Source organism: Corvus cornix, chromosome 3, assembly GCF_000738735.6.
Source record: "Corvus cornix cornix isolate S_Up_H32 chromosome 3, ASM73873v5, whole genome shotgun sequence".
NCBI classification, from domain to species: domain Eukaryota; kingdom Metazoa; phylum Chordata; class Aves; order Passeriformes; family Corvidae; genus Corvus; species Corvus cornix.
The window spans coordinates 5140562-5167933 of NC_047056.1; the positions used below are offsets into that span (position 1 = coordinate 5140562).

Genomic DNA, 27372 nt, shown 5'->3' on the forward strand with positions numbered 1-27372 from the left:
GGTCTCCTGAGTTGCCTCTGAATTTCACACTGCTTGTCAAGGGATAAAATCTCATAGAACTAAGCTTTTTTATTATTATTATTTTATTTCATGTATTTGATGCTGCTCGTCAGAAGCTTTTGAGCTGGCTTCAGCTGGGTTATTTCTCTGTTTGACTGAGGGCAGGATCCGAACCATGACACTGACTGTGCCAAAGTAATTTCCGTTGCGTCTTTGTGTTCCTTGGAATGTTACTCCTCTCAGCCGAGGGTAAAAGCTGCTGTTAACTCTGATTATTGTTAGATCAGTTGTATCTATTCCTGAGGCCCAAAATGACTTCCCTTTCTTTGTGTTCTGTCCCAGCTGGACAGCTGGCTGGCAACTCCTCGGTGGAGATGTACCGGCAAGTGCTCCTGTCGGGCTGCCGCTGTGTGGAGCTGGACTGCTGGAAGGGACGCACAGCAGAGGAGGAGCCGGTCATCACACATGGGTTCACCATGACAACTGAGATATCCTTCAAGGTACAGCACTGCAGCACACTGATGTAGCTGGTTTAGCTGGGGAGGGCTCTTTTTGTGCAAAACTATCACAGATATATCACTGCGAAGGTGGGAGGGGCAGAAATGTGAGGGCAAAAAGATGCTGTAAGAGGAATTTACAGAGCAGCTGCAGACTTGTTGGAAGAGAAGAGAAGAGAGGAGAAGAGAAAAGAGAAGAGAGGAGAAGAGAGGAGAAAAGAGAAGAGAGGAGAAGAGAGGAGAAGAGAGAAGAGAGAAGAGAAGAGAAGAGAAGAGAAGAGAGAAGAGAAGAGAAGAGAAGAGAAGAGAAGAGAAGAGAAGAGAAGAGAAGAGAAGAGAAGAGAAGAGAAGAGAAGAGAAGAGAAGAGAAGAGAAGAGAAAAGAGAGAAGAGAGAAAAGAGAAGAGTTGCAGCATTTGGACCTTGCATGGGGAGAGAGGGTCCTTGTGGTCATGGCAGTGTGAGGAAAAGGGATTATGTGGTGTGATAGCACTGCCATCTGGGGACTGGGCTCCATGCCCAGGTCCATGGTTCTGTGCACGTCCCTGCAGCAAATCTCACAGGGAGAGAACCAGCCAAGGCCAGAGCCAGGACTGAAGGACCAGGCACAGCCACCACAACTGGTTCTGCGCAGAGACAAATGGGGGTGTGAAGGCATTGTTGGGTTACATCTCCACAGGACAGAGCTGGAGGCCACAGGATTTGGACAGCAATAACCAACACATCAGTTCACTCCTTCTCTCTTCTCTGCTTGGTCACTGGGAGTAGGAGGTGAAAGTCCTGAACTGAGGCAGGAAACAGCAGCTAGATCTCAACAATTTGCAAGCCTTTAAATTCCTGTGGGCAGAGAATATGGTGCTCACGGCCAGATGGGCAGGCTCCATCCACAGGACCCAGACACTCAGCATTATATTTAGAAAAGATCAATAAGTGTATGTGCACTGTTATCCTTATCCCTGGTACTTGGGATCAGATCTGAAGCACTGGAGGGTGAAAAGGAAAAATTAGTATCTTTGGAGACTGTGAGGGGATATTTGTGTCTTGCAAACCCTAAACAAGTCATCTTTATTATTGAATTCCGTCTTCCATTTCCTTTTCTACAGTATAAGGTAGAGACCTTACCCTTAGCAATAACCTTAGATTGTTATCATCTTGTTATTCTTAAAGATGTTTTTGATCTGGGGTGTTAGAGGAGCACAATGGAGGTGCTTTCCTGTAGTGTTAGGATTGGTAGTCAGCACAGCTTATAATGATACATCAGGAAATAATTTCTGAAGTGTGAAGAAATAATTCTTCTTCATCTGAGACACTAACTCACCATGGAAATACATTTCTAGACTTAGCCATGTGCAATAATATGTGGGAAAATGTTCATTACTGACTTTGGTTATGTTGCAGGGATTACGTGTGGCTTGTGTGCCAGCTACAGCTTTGAGACATTTCTCCCATACTTGAAACCTGTTGTTGGGTGGTTTTTCTTGCCTTCTAGTGCCTTTCTTCAGGGAAAAAAGCGAACAGTTCTGCCACAGACAGAACACCAAATTTCACTTGTACCAGAACACTCCTTTTTTTTCCAGTTTGCTTTCTCTATAATTCTTCCCTGATTGAGTTAATCACAGAAACACGTAAAACAACTTTCTTGCACGTTTGTTACTAACTTTCCAGTTACGTTTATGTGAAGCCAATTATGTTTACAGGCATGGGGTTTGATTGCTGGAAGTCCTTTAATTAAGGAAGATGGCTCTCGACTGCTTTGGTCATGAGCAGGAATTTAAAACAAAATTAATCTGATTTTTAAAAGGATTATTAGCAGGAACAAGGATTATCCTTGGTTATTTAAATGTTCAACCCTTGGCACTGTGCTGGCAGGAGAGATATTGGGAGGTATTTTAAACCTACTCAGGAGTATTTCATCAGTCATTTCAGGGCAGGCATTTTTTAATCCACACAGAAAAATGTGAAAAACATCTCGACTGCCGATTTCTTTTCACCACTCAAAAGTGTGCTGCTTGGCTGGGGAGGAGCAAAATGGCAGTGAAATAATGTGTCAGGAGTGTGAGAATCAATTCATGTCTTGAATGCTGAATCATTTATCAGCTCACACTTTTGCCAGGACCACGGCACAAGGATTCTGCTCAGTCTGCCAGCTTTCACAGCCTCAGACAGATTTCCCGAAGTGCAGAGGCAGCAGCACTGTATGCTCCTCATCATTATGTTCCTGGGGTTTTTGGTTCCTTGGTTTTCCCCTTGCTCCATGTCTCAGAAATCCGTAAGGTTTTTCTCAGCTGAGGCTTGTGAGCTGCTGCTGGGGGGGATCCTACAGGGAACAGCCATATATGTCATGGCATACCCCGGAATCTCTGTGTGTGTAACCATATTTACACCTTGGAGACCGCTTCAGGTGAGTCATTCTGCAGCTGGAGAGAAGTATGGAACCTGCCAGCTTGTTCCTCTCTGACCATGGAGCATTTACCTTCACTGAACCAGTGTCTGAGCTTTTCATCCTCAGATCTCATCACTTCCATCCTAATTCTACTCTTCCAGGTTGTTTTCCCCACTCATGCAGGATTCCATCCCCTTTTGCAGTGGGAAGGCAGTTGAAATTAAATGTGCCAAAAGAATGTACCAGAGGCTCAGTTTTTGTTTTAGGAAGTGGATTTCTTACTGATACACTTCTTAGTTGAGCCTCTAAAGTACAGAAAATGAACAAGAGGAATCCCCAGAGAAAGCTTGTTTAAAATAAATACGTCTTTTAGGTTTTAGTCATCCTTAAGATTTGGCATGGCAGAGACTTATGGGTTCTTAGAAACTCCGGAGTTTGCCAGCAATGCATATGAAAAGTCTTCAGTGTTTTTTGTTCTTTTGGAAGAGAGATTTGTTCCAAGAGGGAAACATTTCATTATTTGTAACAATGAGTGCATTTATTGTGCACCCCACTAAAATCATCATTATCAAATGACTTTTTTACTGGATTTAGGGTTTCCATTTTCCATAGAGCTGAAAGGAAACTTTACGGAAGTTTCCTTTTCTGAGTCCTCTGATAATTACCACAGAACCAACTGTTTTAATTAAGTAAAGATGTCTTTTTCCCCTTTTTTTGCTTTAAAGGGATTTCTGTTACCCAAAAAAAAAAAAAAAGAGAGGGAACTAAAAAGTGAGTCAGAGGAGCTAAGGATTTTATGGATACGTGCTTGTGCTGATGATGTTTAGAAGATCTGCCTTTGTCCGAGCATGTTTATTATTGCACAGAATAGCACATGAAAGCCATAGCTGCAGGCATGGAACAACTCCACACAAAACCCAAGATTTACATTTAAGCTATTGATTTTGGCAGACATAGGTCATTTCTTGAGAAATGTGGTGCTTGAGACTCATCAGATGTTTTGGAGATTTGATCATAGTTCAGGTTGAAAAAAGTGGTTGTGGCAAGAGCACATCCAGAGCTTTTTGGGATGTTTGGGAAGGAAGGTCTATCTCAGGGAATGATTTCAGAGCTCACTGGGTCTTGCCTGTCTTCAAAGAATAAAACTCTCCTTCTTTAGAGAGGTAAATTTGTAACTGTGTTTATTTTGATTCTTTAGGAAGTAATAGAAGCTATTGCTGAATGTGCATTTAAGACATCACCCTTTCCAATCCTCCTTTCCTTTGAAAATCATGTGGATTCGTAAGTAATTACCACATTTTCTTGTCTGATGTTTCATTTTTGATAAGGTCTAGGCCTGGAATTGTGTGTGTGCACTTGTGACACAAACAACAGCTCTTATCCAAAAATGAACTTGTACCAGCCTCAGTAACCGCGATGATCAGAATGAATTGGGCCTGTTCTTAAAAACCTTCCTGAATCAGAACCTCTTGTATGAGAGAGGAAGTTTGATTGTGAGAGGTATTTTGTTAATGTTTCTGTCTCAGTGTGTCCTGCTGGAATGCAGCAATACTCCAAAGAAAACGAGGCAGTATTTCACCTGCTTGTGACCCTATTCTGTGCTATAAACATATTCAGAATTTGGTCTGTGTCTTGTGTCAGAAGCAGAGGCCAGAACCATGGACTTCCAGGATTGCAAAATAGGTGGCATGGATGGCCAGGAACTGTTCATTTCTGCCAAAAAAATAACAGTTTGCATAAGTTTATTTCATTTTTTTTTTTTTTAGTTACAAGAAAAGTTACAATTTTTCCATGTAAGAAGAGAAAAATGAGAACACTTCTAGCTTTGTCCCAGTGATCTATTTTATTATTACAGTTCTGATTTTTTTTTTTTTACATTAACTTTGGTTTTGAATGCAGAAACCAGGTCTGCATGTTTCAAACACATAACATGTGCCTTAACTTGAATCGCCTTTTCCCCTTCTGTGTTTTTTTTGCTGTGAAAAAATTTCCAACACTTCTGGAGGCAGTTTAGACTTAGAAACTAATTTTTGGAGGTTTCTTGTTTTGTTTTGGGTTTTTATGGTTGGTTTGTTTGTTTGTTTGTTTTGTTTTCTTTTTTAATTTTTAAATTTTTTTTTTCAATGTAAAATAAAAATATTCCTTGGGGCAGCTATGAATGTTTTTATACAAATCAGAAAAGATGGCACTTTTGGCACTTTTGTTTCTGAAAGAGGAAAAGGGTGAGGGCTAGCTGCTTTTCCATTGTTTTAAGAAGAACATTCTCGTCATAAGGGAAGGAACTGGTAGAAGAAGCTATGTAAGAATGGTTTTAAAGAACAGATGTGACAATACTGATCAAAAATTATGTAGGTAGAAAAATCTAAAATCTGAGAGCTGAGGTCCACTACCTGTATACCTCAGAGTGTAAATTTACCTTTTGTGGGCAAATATGTGTTTGCTCTGCACACATTTCGAGGCCACATGGTTATGATTCAAACAGCTACCTCTTAAATCCTGCTTAGTTATTCCTGTCTTCCTCTGAAAGACCACACAGATGCTGGGTTTAATTTCCTTCTCTAATGGCTCCCTCATTTCTTTTTGGTGTATATTGTGTCCCTTTGGACTTGCTTGCACTCACCTACTCCTGTAGGTTTGAACTCACAGTGCTTCCAAATGCAACTTCTGGCCTTTAGGAAAGATCTCAACCATCATTTTTGAATGTATTACATTTCCTACTCATTCTTCTGGATTTATTGTAATATACATTCACTGTGTTACTATAAGGCAAAAAAAAACCCAGCTAAATTATTTTAACCACAAGGGTTACATTTTTCTTCCTTTAAAGTCATTAAGACTTAAATCTTCAACTGTTCCAGGGTGATCTGTTCTATTTTAGGAAGATAAAGAACTAAAAAGATTTATGAAATAAACTCCTGTCAGATGGAAGTTATATACAAAAGTGGCTTTAAAATTATAAGATGAAACAGTGTCAGAATTAAAGGCTGTGTGACACAGCAGGAATGTGACAGAAAAGGAGCAGAGTTCCTGCTGCACTACTCTGTTATTTACAGTTTGCCCCACAGAAGGCATTCGACCTTTCTCTCCAGAAACCTCCAGCCATGGAATAACGGATTAACCTTATGTGTATTCTCTGATATTCTTTTCCACACACTGCTAAGACACAGCTTTTTAGCAAAGCAAGTTTGCAAAACCACTACCAAATGTTTTCTCTTTCTGAGGCTTTCCTGCTAGTGATTATTCTCTGCTATAGTAGATGATCAGATTTAATGGGTGTGTTTTCTGATTTTGCTTTGGCTGAAAATAATTTCTAGTTATTTTACCAACTGCTACAATTATCCCTTCATTCCTTCACTAGTTGCTGCAGAAATCTGCGATTAGTCATGCCACTCACAGAAAACTTCACCTAATTTCATGGAATGCTCCTTTTGTCTTTTCATTTACTTGGAATGTTGTTTTTCTCCTAGATCTTAAAGCTGGGATTTGCCCTAAATGTTAACAAAAAATGCTGATGTTTTTATAGAGTTGCTGTCAAACAAATCCTTCTTTATCAATTCCTACTTCTAGAGGACCAAACATTTTTTCTGATTTTCAAGCTGCAAGAGTCGTTTGTGAAATTCTCGTCCCCTAGAAATTTTGGCATTGGCTTTAACAAAAATATGGTTTTAGCCTGTGTTCTGTATTCCTGGCTTTTAAACAGACTGCAATTATCAGAGGTAAATATGTTTCACATTACCACTGTAGAGATGACAGTGCTAATCACCACTGGACTTAAAATGCAATTTTTCTTCCTTCTGGTTTATGTTCATGAGAGTATTTTGGACACTCTCTGTCCACCTAGGGGAAAAATCACTTACTAGCACATTGTGTAAATCATCTCATTTGCTTTCCTTTGGTGTTTTTCCTAAAAGGGCTCCTCTCCAATATCTTTATGGCACATTAAGGCTTTTTATTTTCTTTACTATAACTCCACTATTAGTGTATTCTTTCTTGTCTGTTTATATGCAATAAAAACTTTCGAAAAGGAGCAAGCATGTAACTTTTAGACAACATAAAATATTATGTGTGCCATCATTTATAGTGAAGTCAAAACGTGCACACTGAAAAAAAGACCACTAAGAAAAGCTGTGGTTCTGTGAAAAAAACAGAGAAGTGGCCTGAAAATGTTGAAAAGACCTCAAGAAGACCTTGACGTTTGAAATGGGGCTTGCAAGACGATAAGCAATCTGCAAATCTGAAAGCAGACACTCTATAATTAGAAATGCACTGATGACATAGCAAAAAGGTTAAGTGATCCTTGAGCAGTATCCATATAAGATTGCTTCCAAGATTAAATTTAATTACAGTTATTCATACTGCTGGTTGCTGGCTGGAATTGTCGCTTCAAATATTAACAGGATTTTTATCACTTTTTCATCCCACACTTCAAATTATTTTAGACTCTTCTGGGAAGCATCTGTGCCTTTGTCTTATGCAGGGGAAGTATCTCTGCAGAAGTGATAAAAATGTAATGTTGGGAGCAGTAGTTGTGCCAAAGAGCCTCTGTGGTTGACCTTTGTAATAGGCACGATACAAACACAGTAAAACAAAGTGCAAGCAATACAATAATGGTAATGAAAACATTTCTTAATCTTCTTTATATTTCTGTATCTCCAGGTATCATGTTCCCCCTCTATCTCCCCTGGCACATTTTGGGGGCATATATAATTAGTCTCTGTGCTACCTGTCCATGTCCACACAGGGAAAATCATAAAGCAGATAAAGTCAGCTCTTTTCAGACAATCAATTTTCACTACAATGCATGAATGCTGAGAGAATTTCTAGTAACAGTAGATGTGGACCAAGAAATACCTGGGTTTTGACTTCATAACTAAATTGGGGGAATGTACTGATTTAGAAAATTTGGTATTTCTGTTGCTCTGGTTCATAATTTCCAAAGAATGGAAAATAAAAAAAAAATTGGTATTCCAACTTTTTTTAAAAGACTTCAGTAGGGCTATGGAATCTGCTGTTCCTAATGATCTCTCCCTTGCAACAATACATACATAGATATGTATATTAGGGAGAGAGAGAACACAAAAATCTACCACACAGTTAAATGCTGGTACTCCTAAATATTTTTTTATTCCCTCTTAGGAGCTTTTTAAAGTATCTGTACACATAGTCCACTTCACAAATTCAAGTAATTTTGTAATGTCACGATTTTCCTCCTTTGGCCTTGTTTAGTACCTCAAGGGTTTTTTATGGTATTAAAACCCATTAGTTTTTCACGTAATTTTTCTACTTTCTGCCTCTGGGATGCAGTGACACTGGAATTTATACGCTGAACCAACATAATGTTGCATTTCATTTTTCTCATTTGCAAAAATGAAAGTTCACACTGTGCTCTCTTTGAGGTAAACATGTAATTAAACACAGAAGATCAGAAGAATTTGTTCTAGCTGTGGTAGTAGCTGGAAATTTATTAGGTTTAACTCTTGCTTTTTATTTTTTTTAATTCCTATTGAGAGTTCTTTTTGGAGTTGTGCCCATTTAAGGATGATGATGTCACATCTAATTACTATGGTTTCAATAAGTGCACTCTTTTGATTCAAGGAGGTGTCCTTTGAACTTTCTGGGTTCTGAGAGCATGGATCTGTTCAAAACACACACTGGTGGAGAAGACTGAAATAAAACTCTTCCTAATGACCCTGGATTTATGGCACATCCACACTCTGCTGGCTGGAGTGATGCCTTTATTTCCCTTCGTAGCTGAGGGTTGGAAATATCCAACACAATGTCCGAGCCTGATCTGTTCTTCCATCACCTTCTCCTGTGTGGGTTCTTCATTCTGCTGCCTTGCTTGTCTTCGTCTTTATTTTCCATCCTCGGCTAAAAGTGCCTTTTAGCTGTTGTGCAGAATTCGCTGCATGCAAAAGACAGCACTAATGAAATGCTGTCAGCATTTAAACTGCATGCAACTCTTGCTTTGGGGAATAATTTAAAGCCTCCTCGCAGTATTTTTTGTCAGTGACTGAGCTAATGAGTGGTTTACCCCCTATCTGCTTCCAGGGGCATCCAGGATGCTGATCCCAGGGAAATTACATTTTCTGAGTGAAATGTCATTTGGCCACCCAACCTTTATCTCAGCCCTGGTTTGGCCACACTGACCCTGGGAGATGGTAACCACTGACCAGTTGGGCACAGCTGGGGTTGAACTCCTGATTTGCAAGAGAAAAATGAGCATTTTTTTTCTTTTTTTTTTCCTCAATACTCAGCTCTACTTTGTCATGAAAAGTAGCTCCATGGTAACATAACGGCTTATAGCATCCCTGTCTCTTCCATGATATGCAGATCCTAATTAACAGAAGCTGAGGAAGTTATATTAAGCTATATAAACCTGTCCTTTAATCGAGACTTCCCAACAGAGTGTCAAAAAAGGAAACTTTGAACGATGCCTCAGCTCAGATGCTACGCATTTTAAACAGGCACATATAACAAAAATACTCCGTTTTCTAAAATTAGAGAGTGCCTGTGGTACCGAGCTGCATTTTGAGATGATTGGAGTAATATTTCTGAGCCATATAACCTATCTGCAATCCTAAATCTTCCATCACTGATATGCAGGAATTATTTCATCTTTTGGTTGCACTTCGGGAAAATTGGTTATAAGCAGAGTTTGCCGAGGTTCAGTTTATTTACAGAGGATGTTGTGAAAACTGCTGTAGTGCAAGCAAAATGCCAGGCACATGTATAAAGTGACATGAGGGGGGCAATATTTAAATTCCGAATAAAAGTACTGCCTGAAAGAGGCAAATTCATGTTATGGTCATTTCACTGTTATTCAATTGACTTATGCCTTTACTTTTTGTGTGTTCCTTTTGATGAACTCTATCAGAGGAATTGAAATAATTGCATGATATATGTAGGTCTCACTGAAAAATTCACACAATTGGATCAGGAAATTATATCTAGTTTAGGGCTATTAGATACTCCGTTACTGCTGCTTTCACTCTGGAGCATTAGTAGGACTCATTTCTTTCTTTCTTTTCTTCCCTTCAGCCCTAAACAACAGGCAAAAATGGCAGAATACTGCAGATTAATATTTGGAGATGCACTGCTTATGGATCCATTGGAAAAATACCCGGTAATGTGGCTTGGTGTTTATCATATCACAAATGTCTGTGTCAATTTTTATTTAAGTGTCTCAGTCCCGCCTCATTCTTCATGTAAAGCCTTTCAGCCTAAAGGAGGGAGTTAAGCAATGTGAGCTGTTGGTGACTTAAGCATCATTTCTGATGCAGAGATTGCCCTGATACAGTGAATTGTGATCTTCTAAATGCAATTGATCCTCATAGCTGCCATTTTATAACGTAGAGTCTCATATCTGAGCTAATACTTATTTTGGTTATTACTGCAGACATTTCATAAGGCATTTTTCTTCCTAAGTGCCCTCAGTAGCGCTGTTTCATTTACTGTTGACATTGCCTCTTGTGCAAAATCCATTTCATTTTAACAGGGCTTACAAAGGTTACAGAACTGTCTTGTACCATGTGGTCCCTAAGAAACTGCCATAAGCTTGTTTCTTCTGTTCTAACAAATCTCTCCTTTTTCTTCCTGTAAGCTGGAAGCTGGGGTTCCTCTCCCAAGCCCTATGGATTTAATGTACAAAATCCTGGTGAAGAATAAGAAGAAGTCTCACAAGTCAGCAGATGGGAGTGCAAAGAAGAAGCTCTCGGAGCAAGCTTCCAACACTTGCAGTGATACATCCAGTATGTTTGAGCCTTCCTCTCCCGGAGCAGGTAGGACTTGGATCTACTGATATTCTCCTCCCTCAAGCACAAATGCTTAATTACAGCTCCAGTCCCATCCAACTGCAGTGCTCCAGCAAGGTAAAGGTGCACCAGTGCGGGTTGCTCAGCAGGAAACAACGCGAAGTGTCATTCATCCAGGCGTCTGTTCTGTGAGGGCTTGTGGTTGAGGAATCCTTAGGGAATGACCCAAGGCTCACTGATGTGTGCTAACATTTGTCTGCACTGCTTATTAAGGAGAGGGAGCTGCCAACTCCTCCACCCTTGGCTGCCTTTCCTGTGTGCCCAAGCCCAGTATCAAACATAAATGTTTTCTTTTTCCTGTCGCCTCTGGGCTGTGCCTGCCATTTGGTGCCCTTCCAGACAGAACCCATTGCCCAGGAGAGCTGCAGAGGGTCTGCAGTGCCTTAAGGTTTAGGATAAAGGGATGAGATCCCTGTTCCTCAGGCAGGGAAGGCTCAAACTTCTATTGTCCTGCATTAGTTGGGAACATGTCATGGACCCCTATTTAAGGTACTATAAGATGTTTTTCTGTTCCAGAGATGGAAACACACAAAACCAACAAAATCTGTATATCCTGCTGTCTGTTCCCTGCACTGGAATTTCTTCTCCTACAGAGACTGAAATTTTGTGTTCTTGTAAGGACAGACATTTATGCCCCAGCAGTAGAATACTGACAGAGTAAATTGGAAGCTCTGCTGGAATATAAGTTCATTGCCATTTGCTATTAAAAAGTTTTTTCCCATTGGTTGTAGTTTTTTCTAAACTCTGATTAACTGAGCTGAAAATTCTCATCCTGGCAGTTTCCCCAAGCTGAATTAACAAGAAAGAAATCCTGCTTCATTTGTGGATAACATTGTTTATCCTATTAGCAGCAAAGAAAGAGTTTTCAACTGTTGTTTTTAAGAAACTATGAAAAGGCCACGCTTTGGAGTAGGCTTTGGATTTCAAAGGAAGATTCATCCTGGTGTCAGGGATGACTTAATACTATTTTATTGATTTGCTTTAGACAAATCCCAAGCAGGAGAAAAATAAGTGTGTGTTCCAGCTGCCTCCTTTCCAGCATTTGAAATCAGCCCTGGGTTCCTAACTCCCCATTTTTGTTATGAGCACATGGTGAGGACAGTGGCAAAGAACACGTCCTTGGCTTTCTGAGGGCCTGGGCTGCATAGAGCACAACAGCTTTGTCTGTCAGGAGCCCTTCTAGGAGCTTTTCTAGGAAGAGACCCGGGCTGTGAATAAAGATGATGATGATGATGCAAGGCAGAAGGGTCAGTTCCATAATGGAGTGTGTAATTCTACCAACTAACTCTGACTGTTATGCCTGTATCACCTCTGTAACAGCCTCTGATTATGAAGATGAGCACTTACAAATTAGAAAATGCTGGAACTGAGGTTGCAAAATTGCTGTGGTCACTTGGTTCATCTGTGACTGCCAAAACACATTGCTTGTAATCCTTGTGTCAGCCTCTGTTTCCCCTTTAGGACTTGTGCTTCTTTCTGAGAATGCAATTAGTCAATATTTTTCCTCTCTCTGTCATTCAATACTTGATCCTAGATAGAGCATCCTCAGTGAGTGTCTGTGGGGGTATCCAGGCTGCCTGTGAGCTCCTGACAAACAGCAGTGAATTTATCTGAACAATACCTGTGGGAAGTGCAATAATATTAAGCCAATTTAATCTAAGGACAGACAAATCTGACAGAACTTAAGAACACTTTAGGGATGACTGACGAGGAGCACCCAGGATGTCATTTTTCTAGAGTACTTTGAATTTTTAAGCATTCAGAGCACAGCTCCAGAGATAATAGCTACAGCTTACAGCTATGAGAATGCAGCATTTCTGTAAATGAGGTGTCAGTTCTCTGTCTGCGAACAGTTAAAATTATTCACCATATTATAAGAACATTGTGGTAATGAAGAGTTTCCACATGGCAGAGCTCAAGAGTCACCATGACACCCCTCCTTCTCACATCTCCATACTGGAAACATGTGGTGCTGGAGCTCTGCAAGCCTTGTGCTCCTCTGCACCCAATACCAGTTTCTTTGTGGAGTAATGCAATTAATCATAAGCCTGATTCTTAACATTCCTCAAAATGAAGTGTTTCAGTACTCCAACGTTAATATAATCTTTACATTTAGCAACTTGGACATATTTTTCAAACTACTCTATTGGGTTGTATAGCTCCTGTCAGAATGGCTGCTGATCTCCAGGAGAAAGTTGTGCTGATTTAGCCTTCTGGGGATTCTAAATGAGTTTTTCACAGCAGTGCAAAAAAAAAAAAAAAAGTGGAGATTCATATTGGCATTGATATCAAGCTTTGCTGTGTCTTAAGCTGCTTGAGGTCAGATTTAAACCCAAATAAACCCATGTTTTTGATATATTTATAAGACCATATGAAAGTGGGGTGATGGTGAAATAGTAGCAATAATTAAAGAAAAGACTTCTGAGCTTTGTGGGATGCCTTGCAGGATGCCCATGAAACTGATGTAGGAAGTAACTTCCATACTGGTCAGTGGAAAAAACCTTCTCTAAAAGTAGACCAAAGCTGACAAAGCAGAAGAATTTCTGAGATAACTCTTGCGAGATAGATTGTAATTTTGGTAAACAAGCATCTTAGACCTGGCTGGTTTTGCACAATGAACAGAAGAAAACAAGCAAGATTTCCAAAGAAGTTCCATCGCAGTGCAGAAGGAACAGCGGCAGTTCTGCTGGGATGTGCATTTCACCAAAAGCAGGCCCATACTGAAAGGAGCTAAAACTGGCTGATGGAGCAGTATTTAAATATTGTTCAATAAGCAAATTGTTCGTTTCTCACTGATAGGATGATGTTTTTGTCAGAGCAGTGGGTGCTGCAAGGAAAGAGTCATGGGAAGACAGAGAGAGAGGGCAGAATTGGCTCCATAGTTTCATGATGTCTAAAAAGAAAACTGGATAAAAGGTTTTAGGCTCAGTGTATGTAACTGCATTAGTACATGGCTGCTGATGCCAGCTGAGGCCGTGGCTGATTGCTACAAAGGGCTACAAAGAAAAATGATTTATCAAACTGAATAAAGTTTATTTTTCCCTTTTTAAAAATCAGCAAGTGCTGATGTACAGTGGAAAAAACTCAAAAGGTGATTCCCCCCCGGGATGCTGCTGGCTGCCCAAATGTTGCAGAGTTAACAAGCTGCACCAGCAAGTACCACATTCATAATTCATCCTGGCTGTTGTTTTGAAAGGGTCTGAGAAAGCAGATTACCAGATTCCTCTGAATTTCAAGCACTGTCTAACCTTTGCTTTTATTAGGCTCTCAGTATCTGTCAGGATGATGAAAATGGATAATGTTTAGCATGCTGCTTCCTCGACCCAGGGATTTGGCTTGTCATTCCTGATTCCCCTGATCATCCTCCATTCAGTATTACTGTGTTGAACCCTTCTACCCATCTGCTGGGATTCAGCCTCCTTTGTCCACTCCTCATTTTTCCCAAGGAGCACTTTCATGCTTCCCCCACACTGCCCCACTCACCAAGGACTGCTCCTTGAAAACATCCTTAAAGCTGCCCTGTTGTTTCACTGGAGTTTCCTGTGCTCTTCTGTGGATACAATATTGCTGCTAGCAAGAATTTTTCTTGCTTCTTTCCAGTGCCGTGAGATACTTTTCTCTCTCAGGGAAGATACTAGTAGAGTTCTATAAACTATGAACACCTGTGACCTTGCAGAGCTTTGTTTATGGTGCAGTAGAAAAATATTTTGACAATGGATGTTTTAGGATTTTAGCCAATCACCCCCAAGGGGTGGCTGATCCTTTGTCCAATTAGACTATGAAGAAAAAAGTCCATAAAAGAGTTTGTAAAATAATTAAATAAATCAGTCTTGCTGCACAATTCCTGCCTGTTGGATCTCTCTTCTCCTCCCTGCCACTGTGGGATATCATAATATTCTTCTGCCTGTGAGTGGTTGGCAGTATCTGTTTCATCTTGTGGTCAGGAGCAACATCCCCTAATTTCTCGACACTCTTCTGTCTTTCTTGGAGAAGGGCTCTATTTTCACTGTATTTGTGTGCCACATAGCATTGAAGAGGTCCTGTGCTGACCTGGCCTTGTAGTCCCATCTAATTGCAGATAGTGATGATGGCATTACAGCTAATTGTCCCTTAGACAGCCTCAGGGTGGCTTTGTGTCCCTGCCATGAATCAGGGAGAGAGGGCTGGGTGTGAGCACAGGCTGTGCTGCTGAGGGAAAGGCAGTGCAGATGTACCACACCTCCTGAAACACTTATTTTGATTCCATGCTGGCAATCCTGTGTGTTGCTTGTTCTGGTTTTGCTGTCTGATGCAGAACTTGAAAATGAGATTTGATCTCCTTGGGAGTATTTGTGTTAAGTGTTTTTAAATAAACAAACTGTGTGTTGCATACTTTCCTCTCTGGACACTTCCAGCAAGAACAGGCTATCGTGTACCTCTTATCTCAGAAGTGCAAGCTGGCCAAAATCTGCCCACCTCCCCCTTCTTGTGGACTTTGCAAAGTGTTATTTTGCCAGTCTGGTTAAATCAGTTGAGAGCTTCCCATCCAAAGATTGTCAGTGCAAATCCTGTGAGAGCTTGGCTGGCTCTCTGCATTGTGCTGAGGCTCCCTGAGCCATCCCTTGAGCTTGTTGAGCAATCATGTTATTTTCTTCAATGAAATGTTCAGGAGGAAATGTGTTGATGAATAAAAGCTTGACATTTCAACATCTGCATATGGAAGGAAATGCAGGCTGGGTAGTCATCGTTTGGTTGTGAAAGGCACACTCGTGTGTGCTCTCCATTCTCAGAAGGGGCTCACTGGGCCAGATTTGAGGCCTGCTGGAACAAAGAGGAGTTTCTTTATTGACTCAGTGGACTTGGGAGGAACTGAGACTGAATTACCATTCTCTGGAGAGTTTGGGAATGCTGCACAATAGTTAGAATTTTGAGCTGCCACTGCTGAAGAAAGCTGGAAGGCTTGTGGAATAACATCTTTAGGGAGAGCTGTCACTCTTACAGGTGTGGATAAGTGACCGCAGTACAAGTAAATCTTCTTTTCCAGAGTCTTAAGATGCACAGGGTACACTTTGTGACAGCCAGGCCCACAGCAGGAATTTCTTAAGTCAAAGATAAGCTTGATATTCCTTAATGGTTTAATTTCAGATGCAACCAAATCAAAACACTTTGGAGGTGAGGGGAGCCCTTCGTTAATTAACGTGAAGGAATTTACGTCTTGCCCGTCGAAATTTGATGAGCGCACTGCAATTGGGAGCGAGGCAGTAAATGTGTTTTATTTGGTCCCATTTACTCCGAGTCCGTTTCCAGGGAAAGGATGAGCCTTAGGCATCTCCTCCCATTGTTTGGTTCGCACTGCCCTCAGCTGGCGCGGCTCGGCTCAGCTCTGCTCCAGAGCCCTGAGCGAGGCACCCCAAAGTGCTCTGCCAAGGGAATTGCTGTGGAGCTCCTGCCGTTTGGCTCCTGTCCCAGACCCTCCCAGCTGTGCTGCCTCAGCGACACATCCAGAACAGATGGACTGTGCTGAGCAGACCTCGGTAGCGCAGCACAGGAGAAGCTCACTGATTTTGATCGTGGTTTCTTCACTCTGTGCATGCTGTTGCTTCCTGGAGTGGGTGAGGCATTCCCTGGAGGTCCTGCATGGATCCTGCAACAGCAGGAGTTTGAACTCACATCTCCAAACCCTGGGGCTGTGTCCCAAACTCGGGAATATCTCTCAGAGCAGTCTGTGATACTCTACCCCACACACTGAGCACACTGCACAGTGCTGATTGCCAAAGAATAAGCATCAAGCAGCTGCAAAGGAAGAGTTCTTGTTTGGTTGGGCAATAAGAACTTAAATCAATGCCGAAAATGGATGAGTCCCTCGAGAGCAGTGAGTTTGATTGGTGCTGTGACAAAAAGCACATGTACAGTGCAGGCTGCTCCCAGCAGTGCTACTTGCATGTCTTTCTTGAATTTGTCACTGGTAATTGTGACTGTTTCCTCAGCCAGTAACTATTTTCTGCTTGAAACTTCTCAGGAGAAGCAGAGATGGAGAGCGACGATGATGATGACTACGATGATGACTGTAAGAAGTCGTCGATGGATGAAGTAAGGGCGGAGATGTGTTTTTGGGGATTGGGTCGGCTCCAGCAGCTGCGGGTTCACGCGCGTTACCAGGAGTGGGGCTGCCATCCAGTGGAGAAAGGGAGGCAGAGCGCCGGGAAGCACAGCACCAGCTTTTCCAAGTTGGTTGTTGGTCGGTTTGGAAGCACATCTTTGCTTTGTTTATTTATACTTTCATTTTCTGAAGATTAAGAACAAATAGCACCACAGCAGATCAGTTTTAGGCAGCTGCCTGTGGTGTTTTTAGCATTGTTGGAAGAAAACTTGACATCAAAAACGTAGAGCTTTATTTATTATTTGTCCAACACTACTGATAAATGTGCTCAGCGCTGTGCATGGGTAGAGGTAATGCATTCCCTTCCCTGGGAGCCACGTAAAAAGAATGAATAGAGCATCAGTATAATATAAACATTTACATCTTACAGCCCATTTTGTTCTTTCCTATGTGACATTCCCTATATGAAGCATTGCCTTCGCTAGCCAGGGGCAGTGAAAGACACCACAACTGATGGAAAACTGGGCTTTGGTATTTGTGGCCTCTGATAGACAGACCCAAACTGCAGCATTTTTCCTTCTCTTCCCTAGGGTACTGCTGGAAGTGAGGCTATGGCCACGGAAGAGATGTCTAACCTGGTAAACTACATTCAGCCTGTGAAGTTCGAGTCATTTGAAGTATCAAAAAGTAAGTAAGAAACATACTTAAAATTACCTGGCAGGTGTTTGGCAGAGTTCTGCAGGAGTGTTGCTTGGCTTCCTCTCAGTTAGATACAGGCACACAGACAGAAAATGTTCCCTTGGTATCCAGCCAGATAGATCCATTTGTGTTTTGAAACCTCTTTTAGTCTAAATATCCAACTTCTATCAACAGTAAATGTGCTGACATTTCAAAAACAGTGTTGAAAGTTATGTGCTTACATTGTCTTTGTTGTCCATGACTGAAGAGTAACTTCAACAGTTTGAGAAAGGTGGTCCTAAATATCCCTACTTTCATTTTGCCTCTGGTACTTCTACAGAAGATTCAGGGCAAGCAGAGTCTGCCCTTCTCCACATGCAAATTCACTTTCCTGCCTCTCTGTGTTGTATAGAAAGGGCCATAATTTCACCCCCTGCTGGCTTTTACAGAAGATGCCTTGCTGGGATGCACTCGGTGCCATCCTCAGTGAGCACTGCAGCATCTCTACCTTCCTTGATGCACACCCCCCCACTGTTTGCCTGCCCTTTTTCACTTTGACAGGTTTTAATGTGCTTTTGGAGCTTTCTTAGTTAAAGAAGTGTACAGCATTTTAATTTATTCCAGAATTGTGGTGTCCTTGGCAGAGGACAGGTAATTGCTGCCTAAATCCATGTCTCTGTACAAGATTTGGCATTTGCTTGTGATGAATAATAAACATGTAAGAAGTTCCCCAGTGTTCATTTGTATGTGGGTATTTATACAGATACCACACATGAGCAGTCACAGAATCATGCAGGGAGCTGTGCTTGTTCCCTGTAGTAGTGTCCCTTTGGGTGTTTATAATCTCCTCCAGCTCTAATGAGAGTTACAAGAACACAGTGGGAAGGAGATGTGCCTTCTGGAAAGGAAGCCATGTGAATCCTAGCACTACAAGTTGATGCAGCTGTTATAAAATTGTCTCATGTAGGGTTTTTTTTTTTTTCCTGTTCACATGTCTTTGCCTTTCTGTGTTTTGTTTTTTGTAAAGATCTGCTACTGTCCAGAATTTTCTCCTAGGTCTTGATGTGACCTTTGATCAATAATACTGTTTCAGTGAACTCATATTGTTAAGGAATTAAAATTTTGGTGTTTGTGTCAAAAAAAATCAGTATGTGATAAATATGTCCCTAGGTGGTAAATGTTGCTGGCTGGCTAAAGCATGACTTGGGTGTTCTGGTCTTAGTCTTGGCCTGGACTCACTGCTGGATCTTCATTAAATGAGCTGAATAAAGAAGGGATTAGATGAGGATTAGTTTTCAATTTGCTTTCTATCCAGCTGTTTCTCAAAAATTTTATTTTTGTTCACTTCACTTTCTTAATTATAGAGATCTATACTTGTCTTTTATACAGTTTTATTGTTTCAATGTTATAGCACTTTTCTAATATATAATTTTTTATTCAGATTTTTTTTGGATTTGTGATCCAGACCTCCATGGTGATAACAGTACCTCACCACTTGTCATTCAAACGTTCTAAAAGTGCATTTTCTGGTCTTGCATCCAAGTTGTTAACAGAAATATTAAATAGCCGTAGATCTGTACCAGTCCCCTGACAGCCCTCACCAGAAACATTCCCTCTCTCTGGCAGCAAGTAGCTGTAACTGTACTTTTCCACGTTTTTCAGACAGCTCTCAATGAGTTATTTGTTCACTCTGCTGTAATTTCCTCCTGATAAGGTAGCAGGGTGTCATGTATCACGAGGGAGAAATGTCTCTCCTGCACAGTCTTTTCTTCAAAAGGCAGGTCCCTTAATCCTCTCCAGATACTACAAGGAAATAATTGTTCTTATTTTAATTATGAGTGTGATTAAGCTCTGGACAGTTGGTAACCAAATCCTTTAACACCTACCAGCTCTGGTTTCCTACAAATACTCTCCTTTAAGACAAGGCTGTGAGATAAGAGTTTATTACTACAAGAAATACTAGCCCCTACATTCTAAATAGGATAAAAGCAGTATACATGTGTGTTGCTAGTGCTGTGCCATCAGTAGGAGGGTAGCTGGAATAAGAATAATCTCAGTGTCTTTATGAGAAGCTGAGATGGAGGTGAGCCAGCTGGAGAAAGAAAGGATATTTTGTGTTAGAAAGGAAGAGGGAGTGGTAGGAGAGCAGCCTCTAGGGAATAACAGGAATCTCGAGCCATTAGGAGATAACAGCTGTGAATAACAGCAATAGCATGATGGTTGCTAATTAGAAATAGGGACCACCATAAGCTCTCCTAGAGGCAGAGGATTACCTTTGGAATCCCATGTTCATCCTCTGACTCTTCAGCATGGACTGAGAATGGTTTGTAGTTCCCAGGCTGGCAGCACATTTTCCTCTCACACTGGCCAAAACAATCTAGTTCCTCATTTCTTTGGATCCACTGCTTCCTTTTTGGCTCCCTGTGAGGACAGTGCCCACCTGTTTCTGTCCTGCTCCTCTCTGCTTTTGTTCAGTTTCATCCCTCTCCTGCAGCTTCGCAGTTGGACTTTCGGGAGCTGGCCAGCCCTGCCTCCTGGCCATCTCTGGATTGCTGCAGCACAATTATAATAATTTCTAAACCTCGATGAGGTCGGGCCTTTTCTCTGCCTTACTGTTTGCTTTCAGTAAAGTGATGAGGCTGGAGAGATCTTGCTCCAACACAGGCACTGATCCCCTCATTTTTAAACAGATCAGTGCTGAGTGAGTTAATGGATTTGACCTCCAGGGCTGTGGCTCCTTCTAGGCAGCCACACGGCTGATTGGGGTGAAGTGGGAAGCTGTTTACAGAAATCCTTACCTCTGAACAGAAGTAAAGGTACTGAAGCTTGCAGGGTCTTGACTTAGGCTCTCTGCTGCATCCTGATGCTTGGATGCATTAAACGGCTGTGCCCACATCAGGCAAAGGTGAGTGACAAATGGCGCACAAATTAATGTTTACTCCAACCGCCTCAGACGCGGAGGAGGAGCTGTTCACCACTGGCAGATCAGAGGTCATAAAGGCTTCCTGTCATTTGGGAATTAGGTCTGAATCCCTGCTGGGACACTGGGAGTGCACCTTCAGGGGTGATTGGATAGTGGTGTTTCGTGGCTTTGACAGCTGTGACCATACCCTGATGTACCAAGAGCCACTGCAGGCACAGCACTGCTCACTTTAATATGATATGGATATCGGTTATTGCAGCTCCCAGCCCACACACCTGCCTGCAAAGACAAGCCAGAGATCCAGCAGTGCCCCCAGCAAGCTGCTGCAGCACCTCTGTGCCACAGATGGGATCTCTGGGCTCACCTTCTTGAATACATCCACACAGTGTTTTGCACTGACCATTGCCTGCAGCTGGTCCAGCATCAACCTCGGGCAGCACCAGTGTGGGCAGTGCTGATGTGAGTGCAGATGGAGCTTAGAGTGTGTGCAGAGTGAGGTCACTGCTGTCAGCAAACCTGTGTGTAAATTCCTTGGGATGAGGGTGAAAAGAGCTGGTGAACTGTAGGTGGGAGAAGGGGGCTGGGACTAAGCCACGTGAGTTCGTGCTCTAACATGTCACTGGTTTTATCTCCCCTCTAAACCTGCAGAACGCAACAAAAGCTTTGAAATGTCTTCCTTTGTGGAAACCAAAGGGCTTGAGCAACTTACAAAGTCTCCTGTGGAATTTGTGGAGTATCCTTGACTTTCAGGAACCTGCTTCCTAAGTCTTGCTATATCTGAGATTTGCTACAGAGCTTTATTGTAATTCAGAGACAGGAGCTGGGGAAATAGGGAACCCAAATGAAATTTGTAGATTTGACTGTCTTTCTAAATGAATTAATTGGCCTGAGTTCTGATGAGCTAATTTAAAAACTGGCATGAATCCTCGTGCTGTGGGCTAGGACTAGAGGGAATAGGCATAAATGACATATTGAAGACCTAATTCTTTGTATTCTGATTGTTATATTTATCATCCTGTATGGAGTGGTAAGAGTTATGGTGAACAAATTGTCAAAATGTGGCTGACTTTTTTGCAAAGTTACATGAGAACTCGCTTTCCCATCATACCTCTACTTCTCAGAGCACTGAGCTGGTTTATTGCCACACAGTTTCTTAATTTTTTTTTAATAACTTCTAAAGAAAAGCTAAGGAACATTCTGGTTAGACCTTTTGATGTTTCTCAGTATGTCTCCTCATGGCTGCAGTTAAGAATGAATGAGATAAAATAGATAAACAGATAAAACAGTGCCTCAAAGGAGATAAATGGAAAGCTCCTTCCACAGATCGCCTGCAGCACGTTCTCATCTCGGAGATTCGTAGACTCAACCGTAAGATGTATACAGTCATCATTTCTGTCCATGTAGAGGCCAATTCCAATCCTCATTCCAGAAAAACACTTTTTAACTGAACATCTCTCCCTGCTTCAGAGGAAGGTTCACTGTTTGCAGGGGGAAGATTCACTGTTTACAGCCAACTGGCTGTAAACATTCTATAAATGTAATCCTAGGAAAATCCCAAAGTAGGAACCATAAAGATAAATGGCATTTTATTAATATGATCTTCTTAATGCATCTGCCAGTGCTCTTTCCTTGCTTATTCTGAGTACTCTATGCAGGAACAAGCAGCACCTTTAATTGCCCCATATTTATCCTATCTCCTACAAAACTGTGGACATCTGGAAGTGTGATGGCTACAGAAATCCAATGAGGAACCCACTGCCATTCTGTAAACATCACCTGTGTTTAACCCTGCAGTTGCACTTCTCTGCCAGGTGATTTTTGTCATATATTCTATACCTTAACTACTCACTGTTCAGATACAACAAAATGCAGCTGAGCCGGATTTACCCAAAGGGAACACGAGTAGACTCTTCCAACTACATGCCACAAGTCTTTTGGAATGCTGGCTGCCAGATGGTTGCCCTCAACTTCCAAACCGTAGGTAAGTTATGCTGTTCTCTGGGTTTGGAAAGCTGTACATGTCCACTTCTCTGATAGAGTTGCTGATTCATAGGTAGGAAAGGTTTTATTCATCAAAAATTATCTAGGGATTAAATTATACTATAGAGCTGTTAATTAAAATCTTTAACCCAGGCTTGTACTGTGGCTGTTACAGTCAGTATGAAATTACAGTATTTGTTTTTTTTTTTATTTTACTGCTTTTTGAAATTTTTATCTGTCCAGAAGATAACTCTTACCAATATTTTTAACATCCAGATTTGTCTATGCAAATAAACATGGGAATGTACGAATACAATGGCAAAAGTGGATACAGGTTAAAGCCAGAATTCATGAGAAGGCCAGACAAGCACTTTGATCCATTTACTGAAGGAATAGTGGATGGAATAGTAGCCAACACTTTGTCTGTCAAGGTACGTATGTTGCTGGTGGAAGTGCTCTCATGGCAATGCCAGAGCATGGATGTATTTGTATTTCTGTGGTGCAGTGGCCTAGAAAATGACTATATTAAGCCAAGAAAATAAAATAAATTTCATTTCTTGGAGTGTCATTTAATTCTGCCTCATGTTTCATATTGTAGGATAAATCAATATGTTTTTATTGTATGTATTCTTTGCCATAGAAGTACTGACAGAATCACAGAATTGGGAAGTGAATGGATTTAGGATCAGTTTGGCAGTGTTTTTAGAAACAAAGAGCTGGATTTAAAACATGCTGTTGTGAAGTGGGAGGTTGGACTGGAATAGCTAGAACTCTACATGCTCAGTATAAATACATTTTTCTGGTTTTCTGAAAGTTCTCCAGCAGAACTGTGGAACCATAAATGTCAGCTGCAATTCATTGCCAACTTGTTTTTTCTTGTTCCTTTTTAAGGACCCCTAATGAAGTTCAGGGACTGCCAGGAACTTGCAGATTGAGAATTACCTGTGTGAGTGTTTAGGGGGATAAGATTGCATTGGCTGTGACAGGGGGACAAATTCACTTGGTGTATCTCCAGCTAGAAAACCATAAACTTCCTGGAGTCCTGCTACTACTTTAATGGTCTTGTCCATTAGAACAGCCTCTGTATTATAGAGTCCACCTGCAGAATATCCTCTGTTTTCACTGAGGGAAAACAAGTATTTCCTCTCAGGCTGCAGGCAGAAGAGCAGCAGAGCCATGCTGGGAGGGATGTGGATAAAGGAATAGTCTAGTGACATGCACAGTAATAGAAGAGGATGTGTGGGGTGACCTTTCATGGTGACCTGCAATCATGGAAGCTTTCAGGCCCCTCCTGTGGGTTTAGAGGCACTTTCTTCTGCAATTAGAGCAAATGGAGGTGGAAGTCGTTCAGCAGCTATTAGGAGATGCACAGCTTTTAACAGGATGAGCATCCAGGAGTCAGCAGACAGCTGTCAGAAGGCAGCTGCCTCTGCCTGCTCAGGGAGGGCTCTGCTGGTCACAGTGTCAGTGCTCACACAGGCAGAGCTGGCACTGGATTGAGATTTGCTGTAGGCAAGCCTCAATTTGTTAAGGTACAGTGACGCTGCACCACTCCTGTGCTTCTTCAGCGTTCTGAAGTAATTGCAGACCTTTCTTTCATTTTTTCAAGCTGAGAGTTGTGCTGCCTGTTAAAAATAAGAACTAGGAAACATCAGCTATTTTACAATTTATTTTCATATTAAAACTCCTCTGTGAAGAGCCTTTATTAGAATACAAACTTTTAAGATTGTTTTCTCCCTCACAGCTAAAAGCGTATATGTCATTTCTCTGCCATTTAAACCTCTGTTTTTTCAAGCATTTTTTGAACCTGTTGTTGAGACTAGATAGAACTTCAGAGTTCTCAGGAAATAGGCATACAGATTGAGGAAGAGATCCAAATGAGTATTCCTGCTGAGGGAAGGGCAGCAGCATGATCTCAACCACATTATCGCTCATGGGGGAATTCAGGACCACAGGGTCACAGGAAACCAGGCCTCACAAGTTGTTTTTCTGTGTCTGCAGTTAAATATTGGGGGGGGGGGGGGGGGGGTTGGTGTCTGTTTATTGTGGGCTTAGTGTTGTTTTGGTTTTATTTTAAATGCACTCTATCTGATCATTAATGAGAATTATGCATCTGCATTACAGCCACTTCTTTCCTAATCCACCACAGTGATCTCTAACGATGCTCCTTTGTTCTTTGGCTTTAGATAATTTCAGGTCAGTTCCTTTCTGATAAAAAAGTTGGTACCTATGTGGAAGTGGACATGTTTGGCCTGCCTGTGGATACCAGGAGGAAAGCTCTGAAGACCAAGACCTCTCAAGGCAATGCGGTGAATCCAGTCTGGGAAGAGGAAGCCATAGTGTTTAAGAAGGTTGGTGTAACACTTGCTTCCCAAAAGGGCATTGTGCTTTTTTTTATCCCTGTCCAATGGGGTCTTTCCATGGCTTACTGAACTTTGCACTTGTTAGAAAGCAGGAAAAGAGATTCTGAATAGTTATTTCATAGTTCAGCTGCTTTTGCTGAACTTCGGCTGCTCCAGTTGTGGCAACTCCTGCTGAAAGAAGTGACTCTGAAGTCCCCTTGGTTGTTTCAGTGGCACAGCTGGAAGCAGCAGCCATGTGGCTGGGATGGACAGCAGGCACAGATCCCAGCAGCAGTTCAGTGGAATGGCCATGGCACTCTGCCCTGGCTGAGCAGCCCTCCCAGGAACCTGAGACGAGGACAATGGAAATGCAGCTCCAGCAGCCTGGCTGGCTGAGCTGGCACAGCCAAAGCAATCTGCTGTCCCTGCTTATCCCTAGATTGGGCTATAAAATCACTGCCCAGGTGATGAAGACACAAATCCCATCCATTTGAGATGAGACATAAACTTCTGAGCTACTCATGCAGTATTACTCAGACTCAATTCTCTAAGCTTCTAAGGGGGCAGAAAACACGGAGCACATTTTAGGACCATGCATTGTGAATGTTTTACTGCGCTTTGCAATACACCTGCAGCCAATATTTGAACAGAACCTCTGGGTTTTGCTCACTGAGCACCTTGGTTAGGTATATCCTGAGTCCAGGTGCTCGTGAAACAGTTTCTTTCAGATTTCTCTGAGCAAGTGTAGCTCACAAGGATGTTTATACACTTGTTACTTGCAGCAGTGCTCTTTTCCCTGAATACTTGGCCTTCTGAATGGCTTTCCTTTGGCAGCCTGCCAGAGCTTAAGTTTGGAAACATCACTAGCATTTTTCTTCTGTAATGAACTTGTAATTAGTGTACTTCGTTTCTCTATTTAGTTAACGATAGTGCCTGACTGCCCCCATGCTCAGAGAAGCACAGGTTACTATTTTTAGTAGGTTGAAAATAAATCAGAGAAGCTCTTAGGTTTGGATTGTTGCTTTTTTTTTTCTTTCAATGACTAGATAAATTTTAGCATGTATTCTGTGCAGCCTATGGAGCTGCTTCATCCAGAGCTGAAAGTTAATAATGCAACAATATTGCCTTCCAGGTGGTTTTACCTTCCCTGGCCTGTTTGAGGTTAGCAGTGTATGAAGAAGGAGGGAAATTCATCGGCCATCGGATATTGCCGGTCTCAGCAATTCGACCAGGTAAAACCTTTATCCCCATCCAGACAGACATTGTGTGGTTAAAAGAGACAGCAAGGCAGAATCTCAACTGCTCTAAATCAGCAGCCACTCAGCAGCCTCATAGCAACTGAGGACTTGAATAATCTATCTTGGGTTCAAAAAAGAAACATACCCTATTTCACCAGAAATTTAAGTTTTTAACCATCCAGGAAAACCAATGGAATTAAAGCATTGGAGGCATAGTTGGCACTTCCTTATCTCCAGTACACTGACTTCATGCTCACAGGTTTATGCTAAAAAGTGCAACTGCACACTTTTAAGAGGAAAAAGGGCAGCAACAGCCAATTTTGATCTGTCATCTTTGTGAGAATGGGATGTGGCTGGGAATGAAAGCAAAATCTGCTCCTCTCAATGTAGTTTCTACATGCATGAAAGACTGACCTATCTCTGTATATCTGTATATAGCTGTTATATCTCTGTAACACCTTTAAATCAATCCAAAATTACTTTCATTCTCCTTGCTGAAAATTAAAAGAAAAATATCAGTATTGGCCTCTTCTAAGTCATACTATTTCTGCTATAATTAGTGGCCACTTAAATGAAAATTGCTTTGTGCGACAACTCCGGCCACATTTTCCAGGCCAGAGACTTGTTAGAGATCCTGCTTCAGAAAGATGCAGTGACATTGGCAGTTTGAGCAAGGGAAGTGTTCAAGTTCAGTGCCAGATTTTCCAGTGAGGAGAGGAAGCTGAATTAGGGCAAGCATATGGGCCATGAACATGCTCCCAGCTTCACTCGCAGTGGAAGAGGAAGAATATCTGTACCTACCCTGTGCCTTATCCAGCCCAAAGCTCACATGTCCCCATATCTGACAGTTGGCCAAATTACTCCTGAAGAAGAATTTCCACACCTGTTTCATGAGCAAACTCTGTTTATCAATCCAGCAGAAACCTTTTTTATGCCAGCTGCATTTTCTGCTGGATTAATGGATATAGCTGTTTCCTGGAGGATCTGCTGAGTGCCAGAGGAAGGTAGATGGGTGATGGGAGAGGAGAAGGGGGTGGGAAGGATTTCCCTTTTCTGGTAAGTGCAGTCTTCTCAGAGCTGTTCCCCACAGGCCCATTCTCTGTCCTTGTGGCTCCAGCATCATCACTTTACAGCATGTGATGGAGAACAGCCTGCTGCTCTGAGTTTGTGTCCATGCTGAAAACTTGCTGGAGGATGTTGAGAGAACTGAGAACCATTTGTAATATGTAATTTCTCTCTTTTCTGAGATGCTATTGAAAGTTATATCATGCTGTCCATCCGCATACTTGTCACTATTCCCAAAGCAAGGGTTTAACCATTACTTGGAGAGAGAGTTGCTCACATCAGCCAAGTGAGGATTCCCCCAGATAAATGCATCCTGCTCCTGACTTGGATCCTGACACTTCCCTCATGTGTGGCTCCCAAACTGGACATGGCAC

General features: G+C 41.8%; 1 protein-coding gene across 2 annotated transcripts in view; it reads left to right on the top strand.

The window, feature by feature from the left end:
• Positions 1-27372, top strand: part of PLCB1 (phospholipase C beta 1) — a 341583-nt gene that overhangs the window by 241303 nt on the left and 72908 nt on the right. For both annotated transcript variants that reach the window (XM_039569803.1, XM_039569804.1), the window contains exons 11-21: positions 343-500; positions 4078-4160; positions 9921-10005; positions 10483-10660; positions 16692-16762; positions 17363-17459; positions 21022-21106; positions 22230-22354; positions 22630-22784; positions 24540-24704; positions 25828-25927. In XM_039569803.1, coding sequence (XP_039425737.1) covers positions 343-500; positions 4078-4160; positions 9921-10005; positions 10483-10660; positions 16692-16762; positions 17363-17459; positions 21022-21106; positions 22230-22354; positions 22630-22784; positions 24540-24704; positions 25828-25927 — 1302 coding nt within the window. The remainder of the gene's footprint in view (positions 1-342; positions 501-4077; positions 4161-9920; positions 10006-10482; positions 10661-16691; positions 16763-17362; positions 17460-21021; positions 21107-22229; positions 22355-22629; positions 22785-24539; positions 24705-25827; positions 25928-27372) is intronic.